General features: G+C 35.4%; 1 protein-coding gene across 8 annotated transcripts in view; it reads left to right on the top strand.

Annotated features, from left to right (window-relative positions):
* Positions 1 to 18,017, top strand: part of cert (ceramide transfer protein) — a 43,195-nt gene that overhangs the window by 24,488 nt on the left and 690 nt on the right. For 7 of the 8 annotated variants that reach the window (XM_075308239.1, XM_075308243.1, XM_075308242.1 and 4 more), the window contains exons 6-9: positions 16,327 to 16,560; positions 16,630 to 16,861; positions 16,926 to 17,128; positions 17,195 to 17,330. In XM_075308239.1, coding sequence (XP_075164354.1) covers positions 16,327 to 16,560; positions 16,630 to 16,861; positions 16,926 to 17,128; positions 17,195 to 17,330 — 805 coding nt within the window. Of the gene's footprint in view, positions 1 to 4,770; positions 5,037 to 16,326; positions 16,561 to 16,629; positions 16,862 to 16,925; positions 17,129 to 17,194; positions 17,331 to 18,017 lie in introns of those variants that run through there. The other variant, XM_075308247.1, reaches the window with a different exon arrangement.

The following is an 18,017-nucleotide window of genomic DNA, read 5'->3' as shown; positions in this document are numbered from 1 at the left end:
TTAGCAAGGTTTCTTTGTCCGCACCCCAAGTACTGCCGGCTAGTGACTTGAGGACCTTGTTTCTACCACGGAGCTTATTACAAATTGCAGTGGCATAGGCAGATGACCTAAAAAGGCTGTCGAATGTGACCCCAAGAATCTTGGGGTAATTTGTGGTCGGAATTATTACTCCATCGACTCTGATATTCAACTGCCTGCGCACTTCTGCCGTCCATGTAGTAAATAGTGTGGCTGAGGATTTGGTGGGGGATATCCTCAAGTTTCTCGCAGTGAAATAACTGGTAAGATTAGCTATGTAGACGTTCAACCGATCGCAAATGTCATCAACATTGGGCCCAGATGCCAAGATTGTACAGTCATCCGCATATGATACAATCTCGACGCCGTCAGGAGGGGGTGGAATCGAGGACATGTAGAGGTTAAACAGTGCCGGAGATATCACCCCACCTTGGGGAACTCCCTGTTTAACTCTACGCGGTCTTGACTTTCTGTCCCTGAATTCCACGTACGACTGGCGTCCACACATATAATTCAGCATCCAACGCTTCGCACCTGCCGGTAGGGACGTATTCTCGATGTCCTCAAATAATGTGGCATGGTTGACCGTATCGAATGCTTTCGATAGGTCAAGCGCCACGAGGACCGTCCTGTGACACGGCCTGGGCTGGTTAAGTCCCTTATTAATATGTGTCGAAATGGCATGTAAGGCTGTTGTCGTACTATGTACCTTACGGAATCCATGTTGATGGTGGGCAGCTGGAAAATTCTCCACAAGGCTGGGGAGGAGTAATGCCTCAAGTGTCTTGGCTACTGGCGAAAGAAGGGATATCGGTCTGTACGATTCACCTTTGCTCGAATCTTTGCCCGGTTTCAGTAGTGGAATCACCCTTCCCATTTTCCAGACATCGGGTATAATGTGTGATTCCAAAGACAAATTGAGGAGTCTGGTCAGGTACTCAACTCCCAGTATTCCCAGATGCTTCAGCATTAGCATTGAAATTCCGTCAGGGCCCAGCGCCTTAGATGGTTTCGCGCTGTTGATGACATTGGTAACTTCGGCTGCAGTAAATTGTGGTGTGTCATCGGCTCGGAGACCACGTACACGACGGGTGGCTCTCCTTTTCGCTCTATCACTCTCGGGATGCTCGACAAACTGTCGGTTGAAGTATTTGGCGCACCTCTTCGGATCAGTCACAGTCACGTCGCCAAATGTGACTGAAATCCCATCATCCCTTGTGGAGGGGTTCGAGAGGGCTCTAACTGTTGACCACAATTTACCAGTTCCTGTTCCTAAGTTACATTGCTTCAGGTGCTCTAACCAAGTGTTCCGCTTGTGCTCGTCGACTATCTTACTAATCTCTAGATTTAGTTCTCTGATTCTAGGATCAGCAGGGTTAGCACGACGGCGTTCATCACGCTCGTCTGCGAGTCCCGCCGCTTCGGCTGGGAAGTTGGGCCTCACCTGGGCAATTCGACCAGCGGGTATGAAGCGAGCGGCTGCTGCGTTGATGATGTCCCGGAACTCCCTCTGGACAACATGAACATGTGAGGGGGACGGGAGCTCACTGAAGCGGCGATCGGTGTATTCTCTGAAGCCTTCCCAGTTGGCTTTCTTTTGATTAATAAACGTCCGGCGTTCAGAGGTTATGAAATCGGAGAGTCGGTTGATGGTGAGAATTATGGGGAGGTGGTCCGAACCCAATGAAATGACGGGTTGCCAGGAGACGTCATTTATCAGACCAGGCGATGCTAACGATAAATCTGGCGAACTGCTGCAGTCACCCATAATTCTCGTGGGGGCCTCTTCGTTCACCGTGCAAAATGTGGAGTCGTCTATCTGCTCTGCCAAAGCTATGCCCCTCTGGTCATTACCCAGGAGAGAATGCCAAAGTTCATGGTGGGCATTAAAATCTCCTAGAACCAATCGGTTATGCCAGCTCAACAACCACTCAATGTTTGGGTTATAACCAGGAGCACAGCTACCAACCGGCGGTATGTACACATTGTATAGCTCTATCTCGGCAGCCCCACACTTAACTGTTACCCCCATACATTCCATGTACGGGTCATTAGTGTCTAGCACAAGCGTGAACAACAAATTACAATATTTGTAGGTTATAAATTTTTCCACAAAGCTTAAAGTTTTTGCTATATATTAGCACTGTAATATACTTACCACCTGTGTTTAGTGTGATCGAGCTTAAAAAATAACAGACAATGTTTGCTATTTCAGCAAACAGTGACTGCTTTCCCTCTTGCAGCAGACTTTCTGCTGTTTTATCAGACTTTTTTGCTGTTTTAGCAGACTATTCTGCTGTCCCTACTAACAAATTTCTTTGGGTGTATCGATTGGCATACCGATATCCTCATTCCAGAGTACGCTAGCCGACTTAACATTTTTTGATTGAATTCGTTGTTTTTTATTCGGATTGATGTGAATTGCATCCTGTCAAAAGTTTATTGGACACTTCTATCAAAAGTTATGGTTAATACCGTGTACATAGCCTGTGACTAAAGTTTTAAAAATTTCCAATCCAAAAAGGGCAAAAGCTTTGTTCGGTCTAAAGTGGTCTAAGTCATATTTAACCATGTTCTATTATCACTATTTTGAATTCGTACTACTACGTACGTACTAAAAAAAATCTACAATAAACATCATTTTAAGACCGAAAAAAGTGAATCTATATACGGATTTTGAGAAAAAAAAAACTTTGAACTCGGCGTCGTTTTATGACAGCCAACAAAAGGATTGGAGGAATTAAAACAGAGATGGTCCGAATAGCAATATTTTCTACTGTCAAAAAGTTGTAAACGTCGAAAACGTTATATACCTATATAAAACGTAAAAAACGTAGTAAATGTCAAAAATACTTACAGAGTGCTTAGATTTGTTTTCACAAATTAATTTCAATATCCTAAGACAAGAAAATGTCATATTGGAGTATTTTAGATTTTTTATAATAATAATATTTCGAAATTTTTACTCAAAACAAAATTGCATAATTTGCAAGCATGTGAAAAACGTTTGAATGCAAAGCGTTTTTAAATTGTTGAATCTGCAAAATACCAACCACGACACACTGGTCCAACGATGCTCTAACCTCCAAATTGAAGAGGCCTATGAATTTATCTACCGTGGTTTTTTCCTTTGTTTTGAAGTTGCACGTAGAATATAGTGTCACGAATAAACCAAATCGTATACCTTGTTTTTCTTTTCATTCTATGTTTTGCTTTATTTTTTTTTTTTTTATTGACCTTTATAATAGATCAGTGTTGCTTTTGTTTTGGAATTTTAATTTAGCTTTCAAGCGATTTGTACGATATTATTTTCAAATAAATAGAATTTAATATATTTTAATTACACCAAGTCAAAGTCGACTTTTGGAAAACTTTAAATTCGATTAATCGACTTTCGAATCGATATTTGAAATCGAACCTAATCGACTGAAATGGTTGAAATGTGAGATTTCAACTGAAAGTCGAGGTAAATTTACACTTTACGACATAACTTGGATTCATTCCAAAGTATGAGTCCTGGAACAGTTTACTAGGATTATACCTTAGACATATTTAAATGATCGATTAGTTTATTTTTTCTAGTTGAATTTAATCACATTTCATTGTATGGTATTATTTTAGACAAGTATGTTGCTATTCGAGCTTTTTTTCATACAAATATCTATGGAGAGTTATGGAAATAGCTGAATTAAAAAAACGAACTTTAAAATTGAGTACACACTGTTGGGTAGAGAGTAAGTTAAATTCGATTAATCGACTTTCGAATCATTATTTAAAATCGCATCTAATCGGCTGAAATGGTCGAAAAGTGAGATTTCAACTGAAAGTCGAGGTAAATTTACACTTTACGACACCACTTGGATTCATTCCAAAGTATGAGTCCTGGAACAGTTTACTACACAGAAAAAAATATAACCAAAATATTTCCAATTAAAAAGTTAATTGAAGTTGAAAATTTTTTCAATTAATAAATTAATTGATACAATTAACTTTTTAATAATGATAGAAACATTAAGTTAATTAAGTCAATGATTGAAAATTTTAAAATTTTTAATTAAAAAATTAATTGATACAAGTAACTTTTTAATCAAATTCGGAAGACTAAGTCAGTTAAAAAAGTGATGAACATTTTTTTTAAATTTTTAATTAAATTTTTTTTTTTTCAAACAATCAATTGTTAATCCGTATAAAAATTCTAAGCCAATTCAAAATGTAATTGAAAATAGTTACCTCTTTTAATTACTAAATTAATTGAGTTTTGCAATCAACATCAATTAAATTTTTAATTGAATCAATTAAAAAATTAATTGAAATTTGGTAATGAAATCAATTAATTTTTTAATCAAGAATTTTTTCTATGCCCAATTAAAACTCTGATTGATACTATCATTTTCGTGATTGAAGACATTTCAATTAAAAAATTAATTGGATCAATTAATTTCGTGATTGAATCAGAAAAAAATTTTTTTGTGTGTAGGATCATACCGTAGACAGATTTACATGACCGATTAGTTAATTTTTTCTTGTTGAATTTAATCTCATTTCATTGTATGCTATTATTTTTGACAAGTATGTAGCTATTCCAGCTTTTTTTCATACAAATATCTCTTTGGAGAGTTATGGAAATAGCTGAATTAAAAAAACGAACTTTAAAATTGAGTACACACTGTTAGGTAGAGAGTAAGTCTATGGTTTTTACACAAGTACCTATTGGCCATTTAACAAACTATTGGTCAGTGTGATATGGTCAATAAAGCCGTTCACAACCAACTTCCACGTCTTGCGCATTGTACACTTAAAAGCGGTTTGGTGATATTTAGAGAGTTTTTATTCATTGCAATTGGAAATTTCGAAATTTTCACCATAGAAAAGTGTTGTAAACATTGTGGATTTAGATTTTATTATTAATGCAAAAAATAGTTCGTTACATAAAAAAGACATAAACAATTTATATTACCATGCCTTCAATACGTTATATGATGAGAGGTTTAAAAATTAAGGGCAAACATGCTTTTGTTGTAAGTAATTTATAAAATTTTGAATAAAAAATAGTTTTGAAATGGAAAATACGATGCTGCACACATGTGACCGGTCAATTGAAAAAGCCCCAAGATCTCAGAATATGAAATAGTTGCTGGTGACTAGATTAAGTAACATTGCAGTCCTTTATTCGCCCTCAATTGGACAATTAGGAAAAATCCAAATTTCGACTTTTTTGAAAATCGACTTTTGATGTTACTCTAAAAACCCGTTTATTTAGTAATTTGGCGCGGCACAACGTCTCAATAGTGCCGGTGCATTTAGATGTGGAATACGACAGTTGAGTTGTAAGAAGTGTCGTCAAATTCAAATATTGGCAGAATATGAATACAACTTGAATAATCTATATCTTGAAGCTAACTTTTGTTAGTGGGCAATATTTGGGATAATTTACCATAACGACATGGAGTCTACCAATCAACGAAACAGAATTCGGGGTTGCAGGCCATTACTTCAATGACTCCAACCATCAATTTATAAAGTTTATTCTCTAAAAATACAAACTATTTTCTAAAAAAAATATAGTTATTGTTTTTTGCTCCGGGAAATAAGCTCCCAAGAAATAGGGCTTCAAAACAGAAATGAAACAAAGCCGCAAACCTTAATATTAAAAAAAAAAACAAAGGGGTATTGTTTCGGGTTTTTTGGATGTTGTTTCATAATAAAGTTTAGGGTGTTATTTCATTATGAAAGAACATCCTATTTCATTGATGAAAATAAACCCCAACGAATTATTTTTGGGGGTTTATTTCATCTTGTTAACTACTCGTACTTTACCAAACACTTAGACTAGTATAGTTACAGCAACCGCATATTTGCAAAAATGGCAATGAATAGTATGCATTGATTCGCTATGCAGTTACACTATAACCGTCGTGAAGTTAACAATATACTCAATATGAATTTTTAAATATTCCGGGGGAAAATAATTCGGAGTGGACTCCTCTACGTATTTGACGAACAAATGATCAATCGCAAAATATCTTTGTGCAATGCGTGATTTTTTTGCCCTTTACACTCGAACACAATCTAATTTGGTTCAATTGCGAAATAAAATAAATATTTTGAAAAATTCATGCGAAGGTTGCTTAAAGACCTTTTTAAAGTTTTTGCTCGAATGTTTCACAACCTTTGCACTTAAGCACAACCATTTTTTTTCAATTGCCAAAGATTTTTTCCAGTGTAAAAGTTTACAAAACTAGCGCGAATTTTAAAAGATTTTTCAAAAAAATTGCTCGATTTTTTTATAAACTTTACACTTGAGCACATACGGGTACTAGCTTTTTTAAATTGCCAAATTAAATGAAGATTTAGCTCAAGTGTAAAAGTAAAAAAAATCTTAGTGGAGTTATATTGCATACTCAAAATGAGGCTTTATTTCCTTACGAAACAAAACCTCAAAAGTTGGGGCATTATTTCATTTCCATTTTGGACCTTATTTCTAGGGGGGTTTATTTCCCGGAGCCTATTTTATGTGATTGTTGCAGGACACATTTTCAAACCCCAATTTTCAAAATTTTCTACTACTGCAATTCCAGAAGTCTTCACAAACCTACCAAAATCATAAAAATTCTAAACGTATTTTTTGGACTGGATGTTTTAACACAATCACTATAATAAAGGCAAAAAAGCAATCTATCATAGATATATGGTACTTCATTTCTAATTTTTAAAATAAAAAAAAAACTGTTGTATTATTTTTAACGTGTACAGTTACATCAAAGTTTATTCTATTCTGTAAATTGTACACTACTCAGAAAGAAATAAATTGCCATAGCCATATATGATCCAACGCAAATTTATTTTTGGCAATTGCCTTTTAATTTCCACAACATTAACAACAGTAGTCAGTGTCTTGAATTGATAATTAGTTTGTGTCCAACTTAATTGTTACAAACGACCTTAACTTTGGCCCAAAAAGTAAATACACCACTACAACATACATATTTAGGGCCCGTTTTTGGGGTATTTCCAGTTATTTCAGTAATTTTATACACTAAAAAAATACCTTCATTTAAAGATTTTGGTATTTATTACCACACACAAAAAAAATCTTGACTTGATATTGAATGGTTATGCAACTTTAATCGTAGGACACAAAGTTTACACAATATTAAGGACAAATTTCATAAAAAAGACATTTTTGTTGAAATGTTAAAAATTTGTGTTTGACAAATTTTTCGACTTTCATCTGATCCTCATGAAATTCAATAGTAGGAAGTGAATGAGCAAGAACCCTAGATTATTATATATTATATTTTTTGGATATCTGCTTAGGTTTTGGTTAAAATGTTGAATTCTGTACATTTTGGATTGACCAAAAAAACTTCATGAGAATTGGGATAGATTCGAATGTAATATCTCTGGAAGTATTTAAAATTAATGGTTGTCGATCAACTTTAAATTTTATTGGGTTAATTAATATGACGCAAGTAACGCATGGATATTATCGTCATTAGAATCATGTATATATCCTCTTCTTCTTTTTATAGTCATAAATATGTACGCATTCATTTGGCTCTTACGTAGTTTTCTTCTATACCGTAATTGAATCTACTATACTTCACAAATATTTTAGTCACGTCGATGGGCAAGAAATAAGAAACTGAATACCATTGACGCGACTTCTACAATTCTGGTGTCCGTTTTATGGAATACAAAATTCAAAATAGTAGAAAATTGAATAAAAAAAAGATATGGTGATAATAATTGCATACCTATGAGAATTTGCTCCTGCTTAAAGGCAGTGAATACAAAAACAGCAAAATGTGTCGATAAAAGATGAAGCATGCATATTTAAAATGAATAGTACAATAAGATGTCAGAATAATTATAATCATCCTATTTCAAGATGAGATCATCCAAGCAATTTATTAATTTTTATTTATTTTAAAAATTAGACTAAATGTGTATTTTACAACTTGGAAACATTTTTGATATGAAAAATTAAATAAATGCAACACAATTTCGAATTTCAATAGCGACGGAGTTTTTTGATGGATTAACAATATAAAAAAAACTATGCAATATTTTGCTATTTCCCTAAATATATATTTTAATGATATTTAACGAGATTCATAGCTTCCATGGAGTGAGAACGCCAAATGGCACAGTTTTAATTTCATTTTTATTGTTTCTTTACTTTTACTATATTATACACACAAAAAAATTTCACGAAACGTTTTCCAATTAAAATTTTAATTGAGTTTTAAAAAATATTCAATTAAAAATTTAATTGATTCAACAAATTTTTTAATTGAAACAAAAATCAATCACAAAAATAATAGTATCAATTAATTTTTTAATTGGATCAATTAACTTTTTAATTGATCTTCAATTAATTTTTTAATTGATACTATCATTTCTGTGATTGAAGACATTTCAATTAAAAATTAATTGGATCAATTAATTTCGTGATTGAATCAGAAAAATTTTTTTTTGTGTGTACCCTCCACCATAGGATGGGGGTATATTAACTTTGTCATTCCGTTTGTAACACATCGAAATATTGCTCTAAGACCCCATAAAGTATATATATTCTGGGTCGTGTTGAAATTCTGAGTCGATTTGAGCATGTCCGTCCGTCCGTCCGTCTGTTGAAATCACGCTAACTTCCGAACGAAACAAGCTATCGACTTGAAACTTGGCACAAGTAGTTGCTATTGATGTAGGTCGGATGGTATTGAAAATGGTCCACTTTTACGTACATGGTGTTAATATATGGTCTCTAACAACCATGCAAAAATTGGTCCATATCGGTCCATAATTACATATAGCCCCCATATAAACCGATCCCCCGATTTGGCTTGCGGAGCCTCTAAGAGAAGCAAATTTTATCCGATCCGGCTGAAATTTGGTACATGGTGTTGGTATATGTTCTCTAATGACCATGCAAAAATTGGTCCACATCGGCCCATAATTATATATAGCCCCCATATAAACCGATCCCCAGATTTGACCTCCGGAGCCTCTTAGAGGAGCAAAAGTCATCCGATCCGATTGAAATTTGGTCCGTGGTGTTAGTATATTGTCTCTAACAAGCGTGCCAAAATTGGTCCATATCGGTCCATAATTATATATAGCCCCCATATAAGCCGATCCCCAGATTTGACCTCCGGAGCCTCTTAGAGGAGCAAAATTCATGCGATCCGGTTGAAATTTGGTACGTGGTGTTAGTATATGGTCTCTAACAACCATGCAAGAATTGGTCCATATAGGTCCATAATTATATATAGCCCCCATATAAATCGATCCCCAGATTTGTCCTCCGGAGCCTCTTGGAGGAGCATAATTCATCCGATCCGGTTGAAATTTGGAACGTGGTGTTAGAATGTGGTCTCCAACAAACACGCAAGAATTGGTCCATATCGGTCCATAAATATATATAGCCCCCATATAAACCGTTCCCCAGATTTGATCTCCGGAGCCTCTTAGAAGAGCAAAATTCATCCGATCCGGTTGAAATTTGCAACGTGGTGTTAGTATAAGGCCGCTAATAACCATACCAAAATTGGTCCATATCGATCTATAGTTATATATAGGCGATCCCCAATCACACAAATATTGGTCCTTATCGGTTCATAATCATGGTTGCCACTCGAGCCAAAAATAATCTACCAAAATTTTATTTTTATAGAAAACATTGTCAAAATGTTATTTCTATAGAAAATTTTGTCAAAATTTTATTTCTATAGAAAATTTTGTCAAAATTTTATTTCTATAGAACATTTTGTCAAAATTTTATTTCTATAGAAAATTTTGTCAGAATTTTATTTCTATAGAAAATTTTATCCAAATTTTATTTCTATAGAAAATTTTTTCCAAATTTTACTTCAATAGAAAATGTTGTCAAAATTTTATTTCTATAGAAACTTTAAACTTAATCGGCCTTTTTTAGTTTAATATATACCACGTATGGACTATGTGGTATATATTACGGTGTTAGGAAGTTGTAAGATACCTTGCCATCGGCAAGTGTTACCGCAACCCAAGTAATTCAATTGTGGATGACAGTCTTCAGTAGAAGTTTCTACGCAATCCATGGTGGAGGGTACATAAGCTTCGGTCTGGCCGAACTTACGGCCGTATATACTTTAATGTTAAAAATTAATTATCCGCTTACAATTGAACGTGCTTAAACAGCAATGTTTGGAGAAAAACTTTCAATTAGGTTTGCTGGGATTTTATTCTAGTATATTTAAGAACTGAGTGCTAAGGTACTAGTACTTCTAAGGCACAACTTATTCCAAAAATTTCCTCCCAAAGTTGTTCTTTATTTTACCAACTCAGGAAGTTCTTTTAATTCAAATTTGTATATCTCGCTTTTTTCATATTTTAATTCAATTCAATTAAATTTATTGAGACAGTACAATAAGCCAAAACGAGGCCAATAATAGTGTACTGCCATTTTAGTAAATCTTAATTCTATACATCACTAGAAAAATACTAAATTCAGATAAATACATATTAATTCTATTGATATTATTATTAACATGGCCAATTATGCCTATCTATAACTATTTATCTATTTATATGGCTTAAGGTTCGGACGACAATTATATATCTCCCTATTAATGACCCTTGACCCTTGGTTACTATAAACATTATCAATTACTCATTCTGGAAACTAAGCAACAATTCATTCCTGAACTGAACAACCGTGAAATTGAAATTCCTGAGCACTATCGGCAAGGCATTCTATATCCTGGCTATGGATACCACAAATGATCTCTCAAATGTGAAACAATGAATAAATGGTATAATGATTTGCGGGTTCCGTACTGAACGTGAGGAAACAAATTTAGATATCAGATCCTAAGGCATCGACTTTTTTATTGCTCTGTAAAAAACAGGAATTTCCGAATTGAAATATAACCATCAACACTGCAACTCCTCCTTTACCTTTCCACTCGCATGTTCGTACCATCTGACCCCAAATACATACCGAACTATCCTATTCACAATGATCCTAATTTTATATTTATTAAGATTCTGAGTACACGATACCAATTCCAAACAGTAGTTCACCTGTGTCATAAGAAGTGCGAAAGCAATTGTGCGCCTGGCGTGAATTAATACTATCTACATAATCAATGGCCACACCGCGCATATAAATCACTGGATGCAAAACCGATATATAGCCCGTACGAAACATGATCGCCTTGGTGTTGGCGAAAAAACTTCTAAGTCCATTCTAGAAAAATTGCGAATTTTTGAAAATATGTGAGGTCAAGCGTTTCAGACAAGCGTTAGAATGTATTAAAATCATAAAAAATTTTAAAAATTATTTATTTATTAAAATATCACAATATTTTTTTATTCACATCCAAAACACTGAATTCGAATCACACCTTAAGAAGTGATGTATATTCAGTGCCACGGCTGTTGAAATGGTGGACATCCGTCGTATGACAAGTCCATGTTAAAATCATCTTTTGCGCCAATTTTGCACTACGTCCGGATCCAAAGAACATTTTCACTAATTTCTTGGCGACGCTTTTTTTCTGGGATATTGGGTGGTTAAAAAGGTCTTTTAGTATTTCGTCCATAGATGTCGTTGCAGTCGTCTATATCCAGGGTTACCAACACCATTTTAAGTATCAATCACGCAGAGGAGGAATATGATCACCCCCAAACATGTTTCAAGTGCATAGTGTTACTTTTTCATGGGAAACATGTAACATATTTTTCGTAACCATGTTATTTTCTAAAATTATATATTTGATTTGTTTGGGGTGATTCATTGTCCACTAACATCCAGAAGAGAAATGGTGCACTGGTGGTCCTGTTAACTATTACCAAAAAACACATTTCTCTGATATAAAGATTTTTTACTTGACAAGCTATTCTTTGAAGGCATTTTGTCCTTAGACTTGACTACATAGCTGACGATATCAAAATACCAAAATAATTGAAAATAAACACAAAATCTTTGGAATTGGTCAACTTTTTTTAGTGCCTTCTATCGCCCATTTGTTCTCAATTGCGATGTTAAAAAAAAAACAATCATTGTATGAACTATCATCTTTGTCTCGATTGGAAATGTGTTTGGGATACACGCTTATTTTTATTGCACGCAAATGATATTTATATAAAAGCATATGCAAGAGAAATCTTGTTACACTTATCCGATCAATCTACATGGAAATTACTGAAATATTGGGTAGTCGAAAAAATCTTTTTGTATTTCCAATAAATCTTTCAACTCTTTTTTTCTATATTTATAATGAACTTTATTGAACCAAATATGTACTATTTTGGTCGACGCCCCTTTGCCAGTTTTCCGTTAGAGACATCAGTGTACAACTTTTGTGGCTTTATGGTGGGAGCCACTGTGGTGCAATGGTTAGCATGTCCGCCTTGCGTATACAGTGTCGTGGGTTCAAACCCAGTTTCGACCAAACACCAAAAAGTTTTTCAGCGGTGGATTATCCTACCTCAGTAATGCTGGTGACATTTCTGAGTGTTTCAAAGCTTCTCTAAGTGGGTTCACTGCAATATGGAACGCCGTTCGGACTCGGCTATAAAAAGGAGATCCCTTGTCATTGAGCTTAACACAGAATCGGGCAGCACTCAGTGATAAGAGAGAAGTTCACCACTGTGGTACACAATGGACTGAATATTCTAAGTGAGCCTGAAATATCGGGCTACCACTATACCTAACTTAACCTATGGTGAGAATACTGCGACAAGGAATTTTCACAGGATTCTCTTGAACCAACTTCCGCTAAGGTAGTTCTGCATAGACCGAAACAAATGGTAACGGGTTGGCTGATAAGTCCCCGGTCTAACAAAGAAAAACACATTTTTTTTGTCAAAATTCGTTTTTATTATTCAACATAGTTCCCTTCAAGAGCGATACAACGATTATAACGACCTTCCAATTTTTTGATACGATTTTGGTAGTACTCCTTCGGTTTTGCCTCAAAATAGGCCTCAGTTTCGGCGATCACCTCTTCATTGCAGCCAAATTTTTTCTCTGCGAGCATCCTTTTGAGGTCTGAGAACAAGAAAAAGTCGCTGGGGGCCAGATCAGGAGAATACGGTGGGTGGGGAAGCAATTTGAAGCCCAATTCATGAATTTTTGCCATCGTTGTCAATGACTTGTGGCACGGTGCTTTGTCTTGGTGGAACAACACTTTTTTCTTCTTCATATGGGGCCGTTTTGCTGCGATTTCGACCTTCAAACGCTCCAATAACGCCATATAATAGTCACTGTTGATGGTTTTTCCCCTCTCAAGATAATCGATAAAAATTATTCCATGCGCAGCCCAAAAACCAGAAGCCATTACTTTGCCAGCGGACTTTTGAGTCTTTCCACGCTTCGGAGACGGCTCACCGGTCGCTGTCCACTCAGCCGACTGTCGATTGGACTCAGGAGTGTAGTGATGGAGCCATGTTTCATCCATTGTCACATATCGACGGAAAAACTCGGGTGTATTACGAGTTAACAGCTGCAAACACCGCTCAGAATCATCAACACGTTGTTGTTTTTGGTCAAATGTGAGCTCGCGCGGCACCCATTTTGCACAGAGCTTCCGCATATGCAAATATTGATGAATGATATGACCAACACGTTCCTTTGATATCTTTAACGCCTCTGCTATCTTGATCAACTTCATTTTACGGTCATTCAAAATCATTTTGTGGATGTTTTTAAGTTTTCGTCGGTAACCACCTCTTTCGGGCGTCCACTGCGTTCACCGTCCTCCGTGCTCATTTCACCACGCTTGAATTTTGCATACCAATCAATTATTGTTGATTTCCCTGGGCAGAGTCCGGAAACTCATTATCAAGCCAAGTTTTTGCTTCCACCGTATTTTTTCCCTTCAGAAAACAGTATTTTATCAAAACACGAAATTCCTTTTTTTCCATTTTTTTCACAATAACAAAAGTTGCTTCACAAAAAACGCTCTATCTCACAAACTAATTGACTTACAGACGTCAAATTTTCACACGAATCATTTGAAGGTTGGTACTATATAAAAATAATATGCATTTAATACTAGCGACGCCATCTATGTGTCAGACCGGGGTCTTATCAGCCAACCTGTTAGAACGATTGAACAAGGTCTGGGTTGGAGGGTAAATGCGTCAAGCTCCCCCGTTGTTCTGATGGAGGACGAAGCCCAGTTTGGTTTTTTTTATTTGAAAAGACCTTTTCGACTACCCAATATTTGAATTACTGAAATATTAAAACACAATTAATTACAAACATATAATACAAATGTATTTTACTCGAGGCCAAGCCATGTAAAGACCCAGCAACAACTCTCATTACCCGGTAATCTTGTAGGTAAGCCTGTTTAAAAATTAATAACCACTTATTAATTGTCATCGCTCCGGATTACATTTACATACGCATGTCCTAGGAGGAAAGTACTTCTCCCCAGGCATACCTTTGACCATGAAATAATTAGTGCTTTTAAAGCATATAATCTCCTAATATGTAATCACTTATTCGTTGATATACCAAAGTTTGCAAAATAACCACTTATTGTCTCGGGCAACCAAATCTCGAAAATATTGACTTCTCTAGCCGATTACAATGGATCAAAATATGGCGAGTAATGCTGTAATATGAACATTACTTGAATAGAAACGAATATTGTAGAAATAAACAAGTATATACGGCCGTAAGTTCGGCCAAACCGAATCTTATGTACCCTCCACCATGGATTGCGTAGAAACTTCTACGAAAGACTGTCATCCACAATCGAATTACTTGGGTTGTGGTATCTTAAAACTTCTTAACATCGTTTTCTATATTGTGAATTAGTCCATACGTTGTAGAGAGCCAGAATTGAAATATGGGGGTCGCTTATATGGGGGCTATATACAATTATGAACTTGATATGGACCAATTTTTTGTGATTGGGGATCGATTTATCTGAGGGCTATATATAACTATAGACCGATATGGACCTAGTTAGGCATGGTTGTTAACGGCCATATACTAGCACAATGTACCAAATTTCATCTGACTCGGATGCAATTTGCTCCTCCATGAGGCTCCAAACCAAATCTCGGGATCGAGGCTATATATGATTATGGACTGATATGGACCACTTTTGGCATGGCTGTTAAATATCATATACTACCACCACGTACCAAATTTCAACCAGATCGGATGAATTTTGTTTCTCCAAAAGGCACCGGAGGTCAAATCTGGGGATCGGTTTATATGGGGACTATATCTAATTATGGACTGATATGAACCAATTCCTGCATGGTTGTTGGATAACATATACTAACATCACGTACCAAATTTCAACCGAATCGGATGAATTTTGGTCTTCCAAAAGGCTCCGGAGGTCTGAGGATCGGTTTATATGGGAACTATATATAATTATGGACCGATGTGGACCAATTTTTGCATGCTTGTTAGAGGTCATATGCTGACACCATGTACCAAATTTCAGCCGGATCGGATGAAATTTCCTTCTCTTAGAGTCCCCGCAAACCAAATTTGGGGGTCCGATAGCTTGTTTCGTTCGGAAGTTAGCGGGATTTCAACAGACGGACGGACGCACATGTTCAAATAGACTCAGAATTTCACCACAACCCAGAATATATATACTTTATGGGGTCTTAGAGCAATATTTCGATGTGTTACAAACGGAATGACAAAGTTAATATACCCTCATCCTATGGTGGAGGGTATAACAAAAATGTAACAAATCATCTAAATAAGATTACAGGCAAATTATTTTCACAGTTAAAATATAAATAAATGTTGTCGTTTAAGGAAGTTAGATTCACATTATGTTCGAAATCTACTAAAAGTGGATTTTATATATCCTTTTTTATAAGGCAAATGACAGTTGAAAAAAAAAAAAAAAAAACTTTGAAATATTTAGAAATGCCACCACTAAGTAATACACTTATGCTATGGTTACATTAGGCAAATATTTGACAGAAATCAAAAAAGAAACCGTCGCCACACACAAACCAGCAAACATTTTTGCTCATATTGAATATATCACATATATGGAAAATGGTTCTGGAAAATTGTTTGACACTCATTTTGGTCGAATATTTGCCTAGTGTGACCATAGCCTTAGAGGTGAAAAACACGACTGAACCATTTTTGTGGTGTTTGGCCGAAACTCTGATGGAATGAATCCCTGACCCTTTGTATATAATAAATATTTGAAATAAATTACGAGATCTTGCGAGAACGAATACTAATGTACAGATTATTAGGCCGCCAACTTTCATACTCGATAATGAGATTAAAACCAAAAACATTTTTATTTGTATTAATAGGAAGGACCCCATTCCACATTACCCGAAGATGAATTCTTTGATGCTGTCGAAACGGGATTGGATAAAATTGAAGAGGACATGCAATTACGAGTCAAATTGAAATTGCAATCACAACAGTCACAAATTTCAACAAACACCATTACTTCCGCACAGACAGAAAATGGAGAGGATGGTGGAGATGATGAAGAATTTGGAACTGGTGCATTGGCAAAAGCTCATGGTCTATGGAATGAGGTTGGTATCATGAAATTGCCGGAAATTATTTGTAGGATTAATTTAAAATTCATTTTAATCTTTTGGCAGATAGATAGGGTGTGCCTTGAACAACTACACCATGCCCGGCAGGGAGTTGGTCAAGATGGAAATGGCTGGCAAATATTTGCCGATGAGGGTGAAATCAAAATGTACAAACGTGAGGAAGAGGTCAATGGAATGGTTGTGGATCCATTAAAAGCATACCATTCCGTGAAAGGAGTAACGGCACGGGAAATGTGTCATTATTTCTTTATGCCGGAATTCCGCAATGAATGGGAAAGTAAGAATAAACATCTTAATAATCTAAATGGGATTGTAGAATAATTGAAAACAATTTTTTCTAGCAACTCTTGAGGACTGTACCATATTGGAGAAAATTTCTCCAGATACATATTTATTCCTTCAGACACATAAACGCGTTTGGCCTGCTAGTCAAAGAGATGCTCTATTTTGGTCACATATGCGAAAAATTACTGATGACTTAGATGAAGGTGCCGCAGATACGTGGATTGTTTGCAATAACTCTACTGATTATTCAAAACAGGAGGTAATGACAGGTTAAGCTTTAATAAAGCATCATAAAATGTTTAATTATTGTATTTTTGTTTTTCAGTCAAAGAATGGCAAATGCGTTCGTATATTTTTAACAGTTATCATGGCATGCCAGACACATTTACCTCCGGGCAAAACTAAATCGGATAATTTATCAAGAGACGATTTAACATGTAAAGTCACATATTGTTCTGTGGGTAAGTACTAAAGTATATTTCACGCTATAGACTACGATCGAAATATTCCTATACTTGGTTGTGCTATTTGGTAGTAGCGGCGTGGGCTTGGGATTAGAAAATCCATATCTTCTAATGTTAAAAAATGGAGCTTAGCCGGACAATTTTTTAAAGATAAAATAAATATTTAAAAGCGTTTTAATAGAATACGCAGAAAGAAATATCATACATTTTTCAATTGAAATTGTAATTTAATGTAAAAAAGCTTCAATTAAATAGAAGCTATTAAGTTGTTAATCAAAACAAAATTCAATGACACAAATTACTAGAACCAACTAATGTTTAATGGGATCGATAAAGTTTTTAATTGACGTCCGTAGTTGATGTTATCAATTCCGTTATTGAAGCATTGTCAATTAAAAATTATTGGACTAATTAAGTTCGCGGTGGAAACCAAAAAATATTTTTTTGGTTTGTAATTGTTTTCTATTTTTTCTTACGCACCTTCTTCAATCTTTCGCACCTTCTTCTTCTTCTTTATGCTATTGCAATAATAGCCCACGTCGATTTTGGAGAGTAGATGTAAATACTTGCACAAATTAATACCATGGCGCCTTATCTCATACGAATGCTTTCTTTCGAATTTCAAACGAGAGAAATTTTTCTGTCGAGTAGGAGTCGAACGTATACAATATGTGCCAAGAAAAA

Source organism: Haematobia irritans, chromosome 4, assembly GCF_050003625.1.
Source record: "Haematobia irritans isolate KBUSLIRL chromosome 4, ASM5000362v1, whole genome shotgun sequence".
In the NCBI taxonomy this organism is placed as follows: domain Eukaryota; kingdom Metazoa; phylum Arthropoda; class Insecta; order Diptera; family Muscidae; genus Haematobia; species Haematobia irritans.
The sequence above is the reverse complement of the archived record's forward strand: the minus strand, read 5'-3'. Positions and strand labels throughout refer to the sequence as shown.